This window comes from Euprymna scolopes, chromosome 22, assembly GCF_053919585.1.
Source record: "Euprymna scolopes isolate OS-2025 chromosome 22, ASM5391958v1, whole genome shotgun sequence".
Taxonomy (NCBI): domain Eukaryota; kingdom Metazoa; phylum Mollusca; class Cephalopoda; order Sepiida; family Sepiolidae; genus Euprymna; species Euprymna scolopes.
In genome coordinates this window covers 108,974,348-108,993,767 of record NC_136503.1, presented here as the reverse complement: position 1 = coordinate 108,993,767, position 19,420 = coordinate 108,974,348, and the positions used below count along the sequence as shown (strand labels likewise).

The following is a 19,420-nucleotide window of genomic DNA, read 5'->3' as shown; positions in this document are numbered from 1 at the left end:
ATTATACCATATTTCTTCAAACTGAAACATAATTATCAAAGTATACTTATGCAGATAGATATGAAAAGTCTTTATTAAAGTTTGTGCCTATTTCCATTCTATGGAGGCCATGTGTGAACGCAGACCTCACAATTTTATTATACCATCCCTATTTAAGTTAAAACATACTTATCAAAGTATTATTATGTACATCTATATCAAAAATACTTGTAAACGTCTTTTTTTTTCATTTTTAAATTTTTTTTATTTCCATACTTTGTGGACCAGGTGCGAACGCAGACCCCACAATTTTAATGAACCACTGTTCTGCCAGATCAAGCATACCCATTCCTGTGTCTCGATACATCTATCATATGTAATCAGTTTTTTAAAATAGTCAACCATATAGGAGCCTATTCGTGACCAGACACACAGACATTCAGCTTTTTATATATATATATATATATATATATATATTATATTATACACACACTATTATATAAAAGGAACTCTGAAACATCTGGATGGAATTTTTTTTTTAATTTCACACGAAGGTACTTGTTGTGCCCAGGAGATTTTGACATAGGCTTTGTATCAGAATGTGTCCAATAAGTATTGAAAATCAATAATCCAAAAAATCCGATTTTGGCCAAAGTTAACACACTTATACAACCTAACACTACAAATGCATTTGAGAAGTTTTATCACCGCACAAGCTGAGACAGTCAGCCTATAAAACTATAAATTCTTCTATAAGACAGGGACACATTCAAAAAGAATGTTTCTTTTTAGAGCACAATTGAAGTATAATACTTAACTTTTTTCATTTTAAACTTTGATTCAAGTAATTCATTATATAAATCTCACCTGTCTGTTTAAATGTATGTATTTATGTATGTATGTCTGCCTAAAATTTTCGACAGGCAACAAATTTTCATGAGACTGGTATCGTTTTGAAGCTCAACCCTTCGGACGACAAATATCGAAAGATTGGCTAAAAACATTAATTCCTTCACCCTCCTTTTCTACAGAGAGGGGTCGGTTTTTTTTTTCTGATATTTTTGAAAGTCATCCCCTCTTTTCGATTGACTCGTCTTAATTTAAACATATGTCACTTCCGGTTTGGCGATGAATGCAACAGTAAAGACGTCACTTTTTTTGTTTTCACGTTCTTTTCCTCCTTCGTGGTACGAGTTTGAGACTGCCTGCCTACTACCACTTTTTTTTTTTTTCTGGTCAACACACCTCCAAGCACCTGGACAACGCTGGCACCCAGGCTAGTTATATATCAAAAAATAATTTGATAAAAAACAGTAGGTTCTCTACAGTGCAATATAGACTACAATGTATTGTAGACAAAATTACTGCGGGACGGCATGTGAAGCTTTTTCTCCCTCGGTGCATCGGGGGGGGGGGGATAACTAGAACAGGTAATCAATCGATTTGATTAAGATATAGGTGATTTCACCAATTTCAATGACCATAAAAGTGGGGGGGGGACTGGAAAATTTCTTGATCCTCATTCAATCCCGGAAAATGTTGAGTCTCCCTGCTGGTATATGTATAATTTTAAATCATAAAATATTTTAATTCATGCAGATTTTGTATTTCTTATTATAGAGCCAATTCTCTGATAATTTTATTGTACTTTGTATGTATATATATATATATATATATATATATATAAAGGAGATTAGAACAATAGTCTAAAGAGCTGAGTGTATTTTAATGTAACAGTGAAATTACTAGTTTAATTAAAATACAGGAAATAGAAAGTGCTCGTTGTAATTTAGATATATAATAAGCTCGATAGTTAAATGTCCTAGAGCTAATTTAGATATAATAAGCTCGTTGTAATTTAGATATATAATAATTTTAAATTTTTAAATTTTAAATTATAAATCACATTACTTAATATATATATATATATATATATATATTTAGTAATGTGATTGAGCACTTTTTCTTTCCTGTATTTTAATTAAACTAATAATTTCACTATTAAAATACACTCTGCTCTTTAGACTATTGTTCTAATCTCCTTTAAATATATATATATATATATATAAAAATAAAGTACTAGAAACAGGTTTGGTGTGGGCTTTACAGCCCATCAACCACTGCAGGGTCATTTCTAGGCCAAACACTATTTCTGATTGTATTTGTTTTATTCAAAATTCATTTATCGTTACGTATTATTTTCTTGTTCTATTATTTGTGGGGATAGTGTATTATATTTGTGTTATATTGTTTACTGAAGTAGTTTCACATTTTTTTCTTTTCCAAATTTTATTAAATAATTTTATTTCTTATGCTATTAATTGGTCTATCTTTGTTCACTAAAATAGATACCTTTGTGTTTTTATTAAAGTACTTCTTTGTATAGATGTAAATTTGGTGAAATCTATCATGAAGTCTCTAATAGTGCATGGGGCATGAACAACCATACGCTAAAGGGCTCCTTTCCTTCGAGTAAGAATTGGTAGGTTATTTCAGGGTGTCCAATATGCAGGCAAGACTAGAAACAGGAGTGTGGTAACGGTGCAAAAGGATGGAGGAATAAGCAGCCGAGGTTAGCATGCATCTGCTGTAAGGAAATAATAGTACACAAACCGAGAACTCTTTGAGTGCAAGGGAGCACGATTGTGCAGATTTAGGTGCTGTTGTGAGCCCAAAATGGTTGGATAAAATCTTTGCTAGTTTGTTCCCACATTTTGAACTGTTGCTAATTATTTGCTTCCCCATGAAAGCAAAATGGGACAGAAGGTCGTTTTTTTTAATGTGGGAGAAAACCAACTCCCCAATAAGGGGCACTTTGGAAGTTGGCAAAAATAAAAATTGCTTTAGTATAGAAGAGTTTCCCCTTCCATTGACTAAAGACAAATTAACTTAAGTGTGGTATCAGAACAGATACTATGCTATGATCTTAGTCCGAAGGCTAGCTGTTGTTGTTTGTTAAAATATGCTAAGAGCAAACATCTTATAAGCGTAAAGAAAGGAATCCAACACTTTGTGACGGAAATAAGAACAATTCTGTGCTTTCAACTAGAAATGTTCACGGTTAATCTGATGCACTGCTGTCAAAAGCTTGCTATTTTAAAATCTGACATGCAGCTCGCTACTCCAAAATCCAACACTGCTGTCAAAGCGACAAGAACTACCACCATTGCTGATATAAAGAATGAATATCTTCCCTGACATCAGAGAAGTATTATGAATGGCTCTTGTCTAAAAGAATTTCCCTGTTTTAACAAACTTCTGGGTCTGACCTTTACTCATGACTGGAAATGAAAGACTTGCATCAAATCTGTTGCTAATGTTGCTGGAAAAATGCTTGCGTTATTTTACCACTCCAGTAGATATCTAACTCCCGATGCTAGCCTCTACTTGAATACAAGCCAGATATGTGCTAAAATGGAGTACTGTTATGTCTAGGCGGAAGCTGCTCAGATACCCTATCCTGCTTTGACAAAATTCAAAACTGGCTTAAAAACCTAGGAGGTGATGCAATTTTTCTTCCCTTCAACCTATTTCTCACAGAAGAGACATTGTGAGCCGACCTCGTTATCGTTATTTTCACGACAAGTGCTCAACTGAACTATGTCTATGTCTCACCTTTGCTAAACTTTCACAAAAAACACTCATCTAGTTATAACTATCAACAGCCCCCACCCCACTCTTTATCTGTGCCTAAATCTAAATGCTGATTCCATGAACAGAGCTTCATCCATAGAATTGTCCGCCTGTGAAACTGTTCCACTAGCTTGCTTTCCAGATGGTTACAATACGGTCGTCTTCAAGTCCAATATAAACAAGTTTTTGCTGACCCCCCCCCCCCAATCCATTTCTACCCCATTTCCACCATTAACTACTAATATGTGTCAGTGACTACTGTACACGCATTAACTCTTATCGACGAATTGCTTTCAGGTCTTGATAAGTGGCGACTCGTAAAAAAAAAAAAAAAAAAAAAAAAAAAAAGAAAAACTCAAGTAATTTGGTACTCCTAGTGTAGCCATTGTGCGTGTTCTCTTAACTAAATTTACTAAACTGAAATAGAAATTAATTATTCAAGATGAAATAAAAGGTTCTATAGAAGTTCCATTTGAAAAATGGAGGCTCAGTCAGCTAAAATACTGTAGAAAAATAACGAAGATGACAATAGTAGTCCAAAAAATTCCAAATTTCTTTTCTTTCAAACTTACTTCTGACTGGTTTATCCAGAGTTGGTTTGAGATGATAGTCTGGTTCGGGTTTCCGCAATCGAGAAATGTCGTATGCGAGTTGGTCTTCTTCACCTGAATAAAGATTAAAAAAAAAAAGGTTCATTTATTACATAAGTATATTTTTTTCATTTATAATAAATGAAAATAATTATATTTTAGAAAAACAAAATGATCTATAATATAAATCTCACCTGTCTGTTTAAATGCATCTATGTATGTAGGTTTGCCTAAAACTTTCAACAGAGGCAATGGATTTTCACGAGATCGGTATCGTTTTGAACCTCGACCCTCCGGACAACAAATATCGACAAATTGGCTACAAACATTAATTCCTTCACCCTCAATTGGGCACTTTTCTACAAGGAGGGGGTAACTTTTTTTCGCTGATATTTTCTAAAGTCACCCCCTCTTTTCAATTGACTAGCCTTAATTTAAACCTTTGACACCTCCAGTTTGGCGATGAACGCAACAGCAAAGACGTCACTTTTTTTTTTTCCACTTTCTTTTCCACCTTTGCGTCACGGGTTCGAGCCTGCCTGCCTACGACAATTTTTTTTTTTTGATGAACACACATCTCCAAACAACCGGGCAACGCCAGGCACCCAGACTAGTTCAGAATAAACAGAAAATAGATTACACAAGGCAATGCAGAAATGTAACAGATGAAGACAAACTGAAGCAAATTAAGATAAGAGTTTTGAAGCTTCCACGTTTGAATATTATTTTTCGGTTCTTGTCCAGAATTCTCCCCTATGTTTAAAAACGAAAATTTTATGCGTATCGAGGAGTATCAGTCTCATCTGACATGTTGAAAAAAAAATAAAAAGGGAATTATAATTCATACGTTCTAGATTTTTGTTGTAATGCCTACAAATTCCCATTAATTGCTTAAAAATGATTTTCTTCATAAAAATTAAACTACTTGATTACTTTTTGCGATTTTTGAAATGTTTTTGCTTTGTCACAGGTACGTACATAATACAGATTTTTCTTTTTGCTTTTTAATACACAGGAAATTCTGGACAAGTTTTTATATTTAAATTTCATTCAGAAAAATATAATTTTTCCAAAACAAAACTTTATTATCTGACCAAAGAATACAATATTCAAAGTAATTTCCTTAGTCAATGGATTTTCATCTCCTCAGAGGAAAGTCATTAGCAAAATATTAAATCTGGTTTGAAATAATTTTGCTATTCAGCAAATTGTGATTGTCTTATATTACCTCCCAAAAATATTTTGTAAGACTTGAGACAAGATTCAATGATCTGTAAGCCAATTCATCTCATTATTCACACACATATATATATATATATATATATATATATATATAACTACTTAACTTACATAAAATTGATATATGAAAGTATAAAGTATAAATTTATGCGTAAATTTTAAGTATTTACTTCAAAAGTGCTCAATACGTAGGTAGAGCTAGTTAGTAAGTTAGAAAATGTATATGGCGATTAAGCTACACTGAATATTCCACGTTTCATCCACTCTAGGATTATTCAGGCTTATGCGCAAATTTTGTGGTTGTTTGTCGTTTTTATATACGCACCTTCTATTGAGATTTTAGTTAGCCAATCAGCTTTCTAGTATCCACCGCGCCCTTCCTATCAGCCAATGAGCATGTACTTATCGGACAAAGGCCTATTTGACCTCTGGTTGACCTGTTCCTTTGTGTGTGCTCTATTTAGCCTAGATATCTAGTTTAGAAACGCGGAATATTCAGTGTAGCTTAATCGCCATGTATATTTTATAACTTTATATATATATATTAACAATCTTAATTCTCACAAGTGAGATTCAATGAAGGTTCCATTTAAAACAATATTCAAGTTCAAAAATTACCCTCCTCAGATGCATGTTTAATTTTATTTCAAACATGCATCCATTTGGGATCGTTAAAATTGTAAATACATATAAAAATAAATTAAAAGAAAGGATGCTTGTGCAAAAGTGACCAATCAAACAAGGGAGATAATAAAAAACATCAGTTCCGAAATATCAATTTAATTAAACTTCTGTGTTTTGTAAATAAAAAAAAATATTAATTGAATAATAACACATGTACAGGTGTGTGTGTGTGTGTGAAGATTTTCCCAGTCATTTTGTTTTCGTAAATTCTCTAGCAAGAACAAGTAATCTCATCAGTCAATAACTTTTGCAATCACAAAAAAGTCAGCCAATTTGGTCGTATCCATTGAAAAAACGAAGTAAATCTTTGAGGTTTGATGTATTAACTAACATTCATACTGCACTTCTAATATTGGAACTCTGCATCCATGCATCCATTTGGAACATTCAAAATTATAAAAAAAATATTAAAAATCAAAATTAAACAGTATTAGTACTTTTGACAAAAAGAAAGCTACACGACCATGCGTATTGCAGTTCTGATATTGGAATTCTGAAATTGAAATTAATTTAAAACTAGCAGGACCTGTGGAAATTCCACAGGGGACTCGTATGTAATATATTGATGTTATCATTCTGTAGATGTTCAGTGTAAATAGAGATGTGCCGATATTATTATAGCTTTTTTTTTGTTAAAACTGTAAAAGTACTTAGCTAGCAGGGATTCCCGGCATAGCACGGTCGTAAAGTACACTTAAATATGATATTTTAATTCTTTCAGATTTTGTATAAATATCATTATAGAGTTAATGTTCTATCAATTTTTATATATTATAAAGTTGCGATTTCAAAAATAAATATTTCCATATGACTTGGGTGCATCAAAATCGAAACTTATGAAAATATACATAAGAGAAAGAAAATTAAAATGAAGTTGAAATTTACAATCAAAATTTATTGTTCAACTGAATTCTCTGTCCTGACGAGAATAGCAAGAATAACATTCTTTGAAACTCCTCGGAATAAGGACTTTGTAAATTGTTTTTGGGAGTATTCAGTCAAACAATAAATTTTGATTGTAAAGTTCAACTTACAGTTTTAATTTTCTTTCTCTTATAATAAGTTCTACTCTATATTGTGTATTGAGCTTTTTTATTCGGTTGGGATTAAATTATCTGTATATAAATACTGGTATATATATTAGATTGAAGTTTACCATTGCTTATATCAGGTAAACACTACATCTTTTTTGATTTGATAATATATATATATATATATATATATATATATATAAATTCCACAGCCAAACAACGTCGCAGCCCACAAGAACCATGACAGTCAACGAACCGGAAGTCCAAGACTCGAGTTTCGCCCTCATCAGTTAGACACATCCAAACTCAGGATTCGAAACCAGAGCCTCTTGCATGCGAGGCAAGCACTCTACCAACTGAGCAAACGCCCCGCACACAAGAATTTCTAATAATCATATATATATATATATATATATATATATATATATATATATATATATAACTAGTTCCTTCAGCTATAATGAACACCAAAATGAAGAATTCTTGGTAAAATTATTTATAAAAAAAAAAATAGATGACTTGAGTGCCATCAGTATATTTGAAACCAAAACTTGAATTCTTGGTAAAATTATTTAGGTACATGTACAGTTTAGTCAAGACATTAAAAAATGAAAATTTCGAAAAAAAAAAGGTTATATTGTATGTGTCTGTTTTTGACTGAAGATCTCCGAAAAAATTTCATTTAATTTGATCAAGTAGTTTTTTTTTTTACAGCAGAAAAACACGTTTTTATGAGAGCACGTTGAAGTCAACCATTACAAAATCTGTTGAACTCGCCAAAGGGAGATAACTCCAGTTAAAGCGCTGTCACTCCCTCCCCATCTTTATTATTAGCTTTTCTTCCTAAAAATCGAACCTTTTGCTCGGTATCATAACAAATTCTTTTTTCGCTGTAAAATAAAAACTACTTGATGAAATTAAGTGAAATTTTTTTTCAGAGAACTTCAGACTATAACGAGTATGCACAATATATATATTTTTTTTCAATATTTTCATTTTTAATGTTTTGACTAAACTCATTATATACTACAAGAAGTCCTTATTCTGCAGAATGTTATTCTTATCAGAGGACAGAAAGAAATCAGCAAATTATATTTGAAGCAATGCTAGAATTTGCTTGTTATGGCATTAAATGAAACCACAATTTATTATAGTGATAAATTGCAAAGATGTACATGTTATTTAAAAACGAGTGAATATATTGTAGATGCAAAAAAAAATAAAAACAAGCAGGGCATAAAGTTGCAGTTTGCATGAAGACTCTTTCGAAGGTAATCCGCATTATATGTTTTCATTATGCGATTTTGAATTTTAGATTTCTAAATTCAAAATGGTGTAATGGAAACATGAAGTATTTACTTTCTTTTCACAAGCACCAAAAAAAAAAAAAAAAAAAAAAAAAAAAAAAATAGTAGTAATTTGTAATTGTCCTTGAAGGATGAATGAATAAACAATAACACCATCCATTAATTTTTTGGATGGAAAAAAACAAACAAAAAAAAAAAAGAAAAAAACGACCCAAAAATGCCTACAACCATCTCCCTAAAAATAGTGACCACCCCTCCCTATAAATATATAAGAAGAAATTGTATGAAAACTCGTTTCTATAGATCAACAAATATGAGTGTTCATTATATTTATAAATATAAAGAATTACTGATCAAAGAGGGAATCATATTTTTAGTCGTCGTTAGCTGATCTGGAATCTAAGGGAAATAACTCGTCAAAACCGAGTCAAGGACAACTTTATAGTACAAAATTATTTTCTTCTGATTATTAGTTTCTAGTGCTTTAAAATTTACTGGAAAGATTAGGAAAGAAAATATTTGACGTACCTGCACCTTCCTCGTCATAATTGATAACATTTTCTCGAATGTCGTCATCAGATTCCACTTCTAAAATGTATTTGTCGACTGGTTTCTTGTTGCGATTCAGAAGAATCACAAACAAAACGAGAACTGAAAAAAAAAAAAAAAAAAAAAAATGAAAATTCATTCAAATGTTATCCTGCCTGGTAAAGGCATTGATGGCTATGGCTCTCCATCTACCCCTCATTTCTCTCTCTCGAGACATTCATAAATTCATTGCTGCTCATAATTTTTGATGTTGTCCAAGTGTTCAGACTGTCAACGTATGTTTCTCACTGTTGTATTCTGCTTCATTGATCCACAATCTTTCCTGTCAAACTAATTTGTTCTATTTTTTTTCTGCAACCATTTGTCTTTTTTGTACTGATCTTATTAGAGACCTTTTTGTGCTGCCCATTTCTAATACCTCTAATTCCATTCCAGGATCCTGCTTCCCTAACTGTACTGACATGCAGAAGTTCAAGTGCAATGTGAACCAACATCTTGCTGCCCAAATCCCTACATAGTGCCCCAGTAGTTGCTGACCCTGATAGTAGCCCCCTACACCAAAGTGGCAATGTGCCTTGTTTGGGGTAAAAAAAAAAAAAAGACCCAAAATGATGAAGGGTCAAAGAAGCCATTCCTCGAAACAACCTGAAGTGAGGTGTGGTCAGGCACAAAGATGTAGCAAGTCACAAACGATCTATTTTTTTCTTGTGATTCGGCCACACGAGGCCTGTAGGCCACTCAGGGATAAGGGTTATCGCATGTACAGTAATCAATGGGCCAATATTGTAGTAATTGTTAGTAATGGAGATCTGATAAAGTGTCTTAAGGGGGCGATACATCAGGAATTTGTTTATGTTGGACTTGAAGACATCCAAGTTGTAGTCAGGTGGGAAACAGGCAAACGGAAGAGAGTTCCACAGGTGTGCACTTCTAAGAAAGAAGCTTTGTTCATGGAGTCTACATTTTGATTTAGGCGCAGACAAAGAGTGGGGAAAATTATTGACAGTGGTTTCAACTAGACGAGTGTTTTTCATGAAAAATTGGTGAGGAGGGACCAGAGATTGGAGCTCAGACGAGCACTTCCCATGGAAATAATGATAAAACAACGACAGGCTTGCAACGTCCCTTCTGTGGGTTGGTTGGTTGTTTTTGTTTTACGGCATATCAACCCTTTTCAGGTTATTTAATGCTGAATCCAAAGATTTGGAAGAAAATTTTTTTAAATAGAATATATTTGTTGTTTTCACGTCAGTTTCTATTTAACCCATAGTTGGGGCCCTAACAGGTACTACCACTCCGGGTCAGAGTAGACCTGGGAGCAATGGTAATTAAAGGGCGGATCCACACTCCCCAAAGCCCACAAGCTGGGGCCTCACCACTGGATATAGTTTAAAGTCATATCCAGGACCCCCATTGAGGGACTTTTACCCTCTGCAGGGGGGCAATCGGCGTATTCTAATGCCCCACCGACATGGCCGCCCTTCTGTGGGAGAGAGGTTGCAGGGAAGAGAAAAGGGCATCCCCCACTAGGTTACGAAGTCTATTTTGGACTTGTCAAGGCAGGATAGGCTGCTTTTAGCAGCTCCTGCCCAGATATGGCACCAGTACTCCATCCTTGGACGTAGCTGGCAGGGCGCATTGATTCATCTGTCAATTAAGGACCTTCTTTAGCTCCTTTTGGAAAATACAGTTAGTGAGCAAAGAGAACCAGATCAGCAGAGTAGCCAAACATCTTTCTCTCATCCCTGTCCACTTGATATTTCAGCATCAGCAATTTTCACTGAAAATAACTGCTGCCAACCTGAGACTACACAAAGAACAGCTTCCTTAATTTCTTCTTTCTCAACTCGGACATAGTCGAACTTTCAATTTTTGGTTGTCCAAATAAATCCTTTCGTAGTTTTGTTTTAGAAAAGGTTTTATTTGTTCCATGCTTTTATGTTTAACAATTTTATCCGGGGTGCCTACAACCACCTCCCTAAAAATAGTGACTCCCCCCCTCTCTATAAATATACAAGAAAAAATTGTATAAAAACTCGTTTCTATAGATCAACAAATACGAATATTTATTATATTTATGAATGTACAAAGATCAATGAAGAGGTCATAGTTTTCTTCGTCATTAGCTGATCTGGAATCTAAGGGAAAGAACTCGTCAAAACTGAGGCAAGGGAGACAACTATGGCACAAAATTATTTTCTTATGATTATTATTTTCATGCACACAGTATCAAAAATTAGGTACAGGCAAAAAAAAAAAAAAAATGGACAGTTTTGAAAACCGGTTTATCAATTTTTTAAAAAAGTTTCTGACTACTGTTTGATTGTATTTAAAAGATTAAAGAGCAAAGTTAATTTCAAAAACGAAAAAATATATTGGTACACCTGAAAAAGAAAAAAAAGTTATGAAAGGTTTCACGGTGACACAGCGAGTTAACAAATTCAGCTAAATTTTAAAGTTAAATAAATTCATTGTAAAAATCCTTTGAAAAATAAATGTTGGTTTTTCTGGGTCTATTTCAAAGATAATTAGTAAAGCCCTAAGATATTGAATTAAATAAATAAAAAACACTGTACAAAAAATAGCTTAATTAGACCTCCAAAAGCAAGAGATTCTTGCTTCGTTCAACCAAAACATAACCAAGTCCTCATCACATCGATTATACAAATGCCCAAAATGTCAGGAAGTCAAAAGGCTGTCTGAAAATGACGTCAGGTAGTTAAAGAGAGGCAGGGAGTGCTAGTTTCCTTTCTTTTGCTCCAGCTGTGCATCCGTACATTTCTATTGTGAAAGTTTGTATAATTTTTACTATTTTTTATTTTCCTATGTTCCTGCTTTTAAATTAAAAAAAAAAAAAATTTTTTTTTTCAAGAGTTTACAAAAATTATGTTACGCTGAAATTTTCGCATTCATGCAAGCCAAGAAAATATCAGAATCTTACATATAAAAATTCTGCAAAACCTGTAATCTATCATAAAAAAAAAAAAAAATCTTTTGCTATTAGAATTTTCTTGTGTGAAAATATTAAATAAACAATGCTTAATTCAATGATAATATCGGTAGTTTGAGAAATTCATTTTTCTTCGAGTTCTATTGAATTTATGAATACAGACTTTAGGGGCTTTTTTTTGTAATGTTCCTGTAAAAATTAAATACATTTGTTTAGTTGTTACAATTTTAATTTTCATAAAAAAGCAAAAATAAATTAATACATTTTTTTTTTACTACTGAAAGCCATAACTTTAGTATTTTTTGTTTAAACAAAATACGTTTCCACTAAGATTTAAATAAGAATAATTAGTTCATCATATTCTGTGATCATTATTTGATAAATACTGAAAGTTTCATTAAAATTGGTTAATTTCCTGATTTTTGGTGAATTTTTAAGTAAAGAGAGGGGTCAAAATGTTTATACATTTTGAGCATCGGCATTCATTTTGCCCGTACCTAAAATAAACATTTTAGGATATTATGTAAGGCTTACATCATGCATCATAATGGAACGGAAGACTTCCCACATTTTATTTTGTGTGTGATGTTAAAAAAAAAAAACTTACAAGAAATTAAGTTATTTTTTTTACAACAGTACCCAGCATAGTATAAACATCCTCCCATGTTAACAGCTTTCGAAAATAAACACTGCCAACCTCCCCATGATAAAAACGGCTTTGGAGGTTGGGGGTGTTTATTCCGATAACCAGTCTTAACATGGGAAGGTTTTTTTTTTGGGGGGGGGGGGTTATATTATATTGGATACTCTCATAAAATAATACCGAAATTACATTTGAGACACTAAAACCAAAACCGTGATCAAAATTGGAATAAATTTGCTACTCTATATAAGTATATAAAAGAATGTCTTCTATTAGTATTACTTACTGAGCATTATGAAGAGACTGACCAAAATGGCCACCAAGGCCCCAGTGGTCAATGAAGCAGCACTAGTGATTGGTAATGTCCTTGGAAGGTTGCACAATGGACCAGTCCATAATTGACCACAGACACATTTGAAATCTCCATCCTTGTTGACACAAGTCGCATTTCCAAAACACGGCGAATCTTTACATTCATTGATGTCAATGCATTTACTGCCTAGCATCTCGTAACCATTTTGACACCTAAAATATATTTTTTAAAATACTTATAAAATAGCACATTTTCATAAAAGCATTTTATCAAAAAAAAAAAAAAAAAAAAAAAAAAAGAAAGTTTATAAAAAGCATTTCAAATTAAAAATTTATTAAAAAAAATGTATAAACAATATATAAAATATATACAAAAACAAAAAATATTTTAAGAAATGATATGTTTTAACATTTTATTTATAAACTGTTTTATGAACATGGAGGGCCATAAAACGTTTCGAAATATAATTTTATGTACAAAACTGCCAGAAAAGAAAAAAAAAAAAATTTTGAAAAAAAAAATTTGAAAAAAAAAAAAAAAAAAAAAAATTTGAAAAAAAAAAAAAAAAAAAAAATTTGAAAAAAAAATTTGAAAAAAAAAAAAAATTTGAAAAAAAAAAAAAAAAAATTTGAAAAAAAAAAAAAAAAAAAAAAAATTTGAAAAAAAAAAAAAAAAAATTTGAAAAAAAAAAAAAAAAAAAAAATTTGAAAAAAAAAAAAAAAAAAAAAATTTGAAAAAAAAAAAAAAATTTGAAAAATCATTTAAACAAATTGATGTGAAAAGTTTCTGTTGCAATATTTTTTATAAAATGAGGATACGATAAAAAGAAAATTGGAAGGTTCCACTTATAGACATTAGCGATATGAACTGACCAATCAAATGGGGGCACATTCTGCTAGCAACCGATTAGAAATCAAAATTGCCCCATAAAAATATTAGATCTTTTAGAATTCCTGCACGTAATTTTTTTTGTGTCCACACAAGATAGATCTTTGCTCGCAAAAGTTTAAAGTCCAAAGCTTAGATCAGCTATCCTCCGAAAACTTCTTTTCATCTCCAGAACTTTTACAGATTAGCTACACAGCAAAAACTTTTTCATCTCCAAGACTTCTACAGATTAGCTACCCATAAGAAACTCTTCCGAAATTGAACAATGCTTTCAATTCAAGTTTGTCACACACACACACACACAAAAAAAAAAAAACTATTTTTTATGTAGCTTTCATACCAGAAATTTTTTTATTGTACCTTTATCAGAATTTTTTTATGTACTTTTCATACCAGAAAAGCATTTATTGCAATTCCAATATTGTCTTGTGAACCTATATTTGTGTTTGTCCATTGCACAATGTGTTTCTTGTCTTTGTTTGAAATTAAGCATATTAACTACATGATAGTTTGGTGTGTTGTATAAAAATTTTTTTTTTTTTTTTAAATCAGGTTTTACCATCAATTGATGGACAATTCAAGACAAGATGAAGAAAAAACATCTCTATAGCAACTGCTACTATCATGACTATAAAGAGAGAGAGACATGTCAACAGCCATTTTGGTTCACATTACAATTGTCCACAAATTGCTTATTACCTTAGTGATATTTCATCAGCAGTGTCTACTTGAGTGCTTCTTTACTTTGGTGATCTTCTAAACCAATGCATTTCAGGTGAAACATTATGTACTTATGAGTCATGGTGAAATTAATATAAATGCCAAAAATCACAAGAAATGATTCAGTAGATGATGTGAGGGAAGTATTTTAAATATAAAAAAAAAAAAAAAAAAAAAAAAAAAAAAAAAATCAGCTATGTTTCCATATATCCTGTTTAATTTAAGTCAAGAGGCATCTCCTTGTTTGTGTCATGAATTGGTCGCATAACTCTTCCACTTTAAAACATGATAAAACTCAATTTGAGAAATTTTATTTTTACTTGCAATTATTTTTCTACTAAATCATTTTTCATAATTTATATTTATTTCACCATGACATGTAAGTATGTAATAATGTTTTCATTAGCTTTATATTCAAAAGTTTGTAGGAGTATTTTCTATGTACCGTTCATGCCGGAAAAGGATCTTCTACAACCGAGTGTTTATTTAATAAAGCATTCATTACAATTCCAATATTGTATTGTGAATCTGAATTTGTGAGCATTCACTGTGCAACTCATCTGTTTCTTTGACTTGGTTTCAATTCAGTAGGATTCAAATATAATACTATGAATGTGTTACATTTTAATGGACCCAACACGTCGCAGACTCCATCGCAAGGAAACGGAAGAAAGGAAAAAAAAACGTTACTCACTTTCTTTTTTAACAAAGCCTTTATATTAGGTATTTCCAACAATGCATTTTTTCTAAATATGCAAACTTCATTTCTCCTCCGGTAATTTACAGATGTCCAGGAGAGCCAGGAGCCCCGATGATGGGAAGGAAATAATTCATTAGCAGAGAAAAATTATAGGAAAGAGATTAGTAAAGAGACGATGCCGGGGGTGGGGTGGGAGAGGTCTTTTGAACTCTCAAGACAGAAAGACACCTCATCGTTGGTGGTCAGTTTCCAAATAACCAGCTGACGGAGCAAGTATGGAAGACCCGACAAAGAAAACAATAAATTTTACTTTAGTTGACAACAGAACAGGAGAGCTTTAACAAACTCAAGATGAGCCGACTTCCACTGACCGACAATGATGGCCTTGACAGATAGCAGAGATGTAGAGGTTAGCATTTGATGGGTCGTTTTCCACAATGATATCACACACACACAGATCTACACACAATGTGCTGGAGTCTATTTTCTTTTGCGAATTTGATTTGTTTTATTATTTATTTTTATACTTGTAAACCAGTGCTCGCACCCTCAATAATCACCAAGACAACACAGAAAAAACAAAAGATGATAAAGAAGAAAACCAAGGCAAACAGCATTGGAATGGTTTCACATAGGGCTTTGTTTTCAATTGCATCCTCCAACAGAAACAGAAAGACAAATTCCAGATTTATATGACAGAATGTGAACAAACTTTAAGGCATGATTGTTTAAACTTTAAGGCATGATTGTTTAAACTTTAAGGCATGATTGTTTAAACTTTAAGGCATGATTGTTTAAACTTTAAGGCATGATTGTTTAAACTTTAAGGCATGATTGTTTAAACTTTAAGGCATGATTGTTTAAACTTTAAGGCATGATTGTTTAAACTTTAAGGCATGATTGTTTAAACTTTAAGGCATGATTGTTTAAACTTTAAGGCATGATTGTTTAAACTTTAAGGCATGATTGTTTAAACTTTAAGGCATGATTGTTTAAACTTTAAGGCATGATTGTTTAAACTTTAAGGCATGATTGTTTAAACTTTAAGGCATGATTGTTTAAACTTTAAGGCATGATTGTTTAAACTTTAAGGCATGATTGTTTAAACTTTAAGGCATGATTGTTTAAACTTTAAGGCATGATTGTTTAAACTTTAAGGCATGATTGTTTAAACTTTAAGGCATGATTGTTTAAACTTTAAGGCATGATTGTTTAAACTTTAAGGCATGATTGTTTAAACTTTAAGGCATGATTGTTTAAACTTTAAGGCATGATTGTTTAAACTTTAAGGCATGATTGTTTAAACTTTAAGGCATGATTGTTTAAACTTTAAGGCATGATTGTTTAAACTTTAAGGCATGATTGTTTAAACTTTAAGGCATGATTGTTTAAACTTTAAGGCATGATTGTTTAAACTTTAAGGCATGATTGTTTAAACTTTAAGGCATGATTGTTTAAACTTTAAGGCATGATTGTTTAAACTTTAAGGCATGATTGTTTAAACTTTAAGGCATGATTGTTTAAACTTTAAGGCATGATTGTTTAAACTTTAAGGCATGATTGTTTAAACTTTAAGGCATGATTGTTTAAACTTTAAGGCATGATTGTTTAAACTTTAAGGCATGATTGTTTAAACTTTAAGGCATGATTGTTTAAACTTTAAGGCATGATTGTTTAAACTTTAAGGCATGATTGTTTAAACTTTAAGGCATGATTGTTTAAAATTTTAAAAAATTTCTGAACAATTTTTCCTATGCACGTTTGAATTACAGTTGAACACACTTCTAAAGGGAAATTTCTCAAAATATGTTCTTTGAAATCTCCACTGAATTGCACTGACAGCAATTAAGATTATAATATACAGATAAAGCGTTTGAAGGGCCGTTTTCTGCAATGGTATTGAACGCATACACACAATGGGTCGGAGTCCGTGTTTTCTTTTGGGAGTTTTTTTTTTTTTTTTTTATATACTTGTAAACCAGTGTTTGCACCCTCAACGATTGTCAAGACAACACAGCAAGAATGAGATGGTGAAGGAGAAGAAAATGAATGTAAACATTGGGATAGCTTCATATTGGGCTTTCTTTTCAATTGCAAATGAAAGGAATTAAAATGATGATGGGGGTGTGCATGCTAAGATGTTTTTAAACTCTTGAGACAAAGTGCCTCACAGTCGGTGGCCAGTTTCCAAATAAACAGCCACTTCCAGCTGACAGGGCAAGCAGGGAAGTGATCAGTTTCTATAATCAGATGTGGCAGTGGCAGAGACTAAGACCAAAGATTAAACATAGTATTTCAGATTTTGAGTCAATAAATTTAGGAGTAAGAGTTAGTTTGATGACAGTTTGTGGCTTGGAGCAGACCGAGTAAAAGTTTAGCAGATGAAGATGAAATTGTTCAAGGGATCTAAAGGCCACATAGCAATCTTTTTCTGATTTTATCTGTGGTCACCAGGGGAAATTTTCACTTGAGTCCATAAAATAACTGAACTATATTAAAACAATGAAACTAAGTTCATTTTTTAAAAGATTTTGTTTGTTTCATAAAGAAAAAATAAAATGAAAGAAAGAATATCTCTGTAAAGAATTTTAAAAATTGTTTAAAAATATTTAATTATTTTTATTAATAATTTTAAGATTTAATATAATTCAACTTTTCTTTCAGTTTGAATTTGTTAAATCCATATGTTTTAACAGAGTCCGTATGCGATAGGTTTATCTTTAGTTCATTCTCACCAAGTTTTTTTTTCTTGTTTTCATATTAAAAATTGTATTTAAAACTTTTCTTTCAAGGAAAATATAGTAAATATGATTATCTCTTCAATTTTTTTGTAAAATAAATCACTCCAACAAACAATGGAAAACACTGGATGAATACAGCCTATATATATATATATATGTATATAAGCATGTGAAGAGAGGACCTTGAGAAGGGAGTGCTAAGAGCATGACTTAGTATGCCAGAAAAGTTACCCAATATTATATTTATTGCAATCATTTAAAGAATCTTTACTGGTGAATTGATGCCACAGAATTGAGGATGATTTCAGACTGCAAACATTCAGAAAAGAAAGTTTGATTTTCACTGACAAAAAAAAAATAAGGCTGGAGAGAAAGAGAGAGGGACAGAGGCAGAGAGAGAAAGACACACACACACACACAGAAAGAGGGAGACAGGGAGAAAGAGATAGATACACACACACACAGAAAGAGACAAAGAGAGAGAGACAGAGAGAGAGACATATAGAAAAGATGAACAAAAAAATCAGAAAGGAAAAAAAGGTAAAACAGAAAAAAGTAAAATAGAAAAAGAACAAAGTCAAGCAAAAAAAATTACTTTTTAATAAACAAGGGAAATAACTCGTTTCAACACCAAACAGGAAAGATTTTTTTTTCTTTTTTTTTTTCTCCCCTTCTAGAGTTAAAAATAAAATCAGTAAAAAAATTTTTTTAACTAGAAACGAAACAAACCACTCAATTATTTTCTCTTTTGAAGAAACAAAAAACAACCAAGGAATATTCTGTAGGAGGTAAATGGGTGTGGTGATGGTGGTAGTAGTAATTAGTATGGTAGAGCTCTGAACATGAGCCTAGATGCTTCATGGGGGAGTGGTTGGCAGCAACAAGTATGGTGGTAGTAGTAGTATAAATAGTAGTAGTAACCAAGAAAAAAAAAAGGAATAACAGCAGGGGAAGGGGAAGAGCTTCATCAACTTTAACTCTTCAAGCCAACACTCTTACCTTATTTGCCGCCTGCCGTATCCCGTTCCTTTTAGCTGTGGTGATCGGCTACGCCTAATGAGCCGTGAGGAGTAGCAAGTAAAAGAGCTACAGAAAGAGTTGACATCGATAAACAAAGATTTGAAAGAGGCGAAATAGTTAAAGAGAAATATGCTACTTTGACGGCAGCTATTTCTGAACTTGGAAATCGAACCGGCCATCTGTTTCTCTTGTACCGAAAGAGAATTTTTTTTTATTTAGATTTTTTTGAACAACTGTTCTCATCTTGAGTCATTTTATAATATAATTCGATTAGCAAATCATATGAAAAAAGAAACTATGAAAAAAGAAACTATGAAAAAAGAAACTATGAAAAAAGAAACTATGAAAAAAGAAATTATGAAAAAAGAAATTATGAAAAAAGAAATTATGAAAAAAGAAATAAAAACAAATGACAAAAAAACAAAAACAAAAA

At 31.9% G+C, this 19,420-nt stretch overlaps 1 protein-coding gene across 1 annotated transcript in view; it reads right to left on the bottom strand.

Annotated features, from left to right (window-relative positions):
* LOC145243624 (neural-cadherin-like) overlaps positions 1–19,420 on the bottom strand; it is a 273,070-nt gene that overhangs the window by 1,378 nt on the left and 252,272 nt on the right. Inside the window, exons 32-34 of the mRNA XM_080106647.1 lie at positions 12,892–13,130; positions 8,992–9,114; positions 4,185–4,277 (exon numbers count right to left, since the gene is read on the bottom strand). Coding sequence (XP_079962773.1) covers positions 4,185–4,277; positions 8,992–9,114; positions 12,892–13,130 — 455 coding nt within the window. The remainder of the gene's footprint in view (positions 1–4,184; positions 4,278–8,991; positions 9,115–12,891; positions 13,131–19,420) is intronic.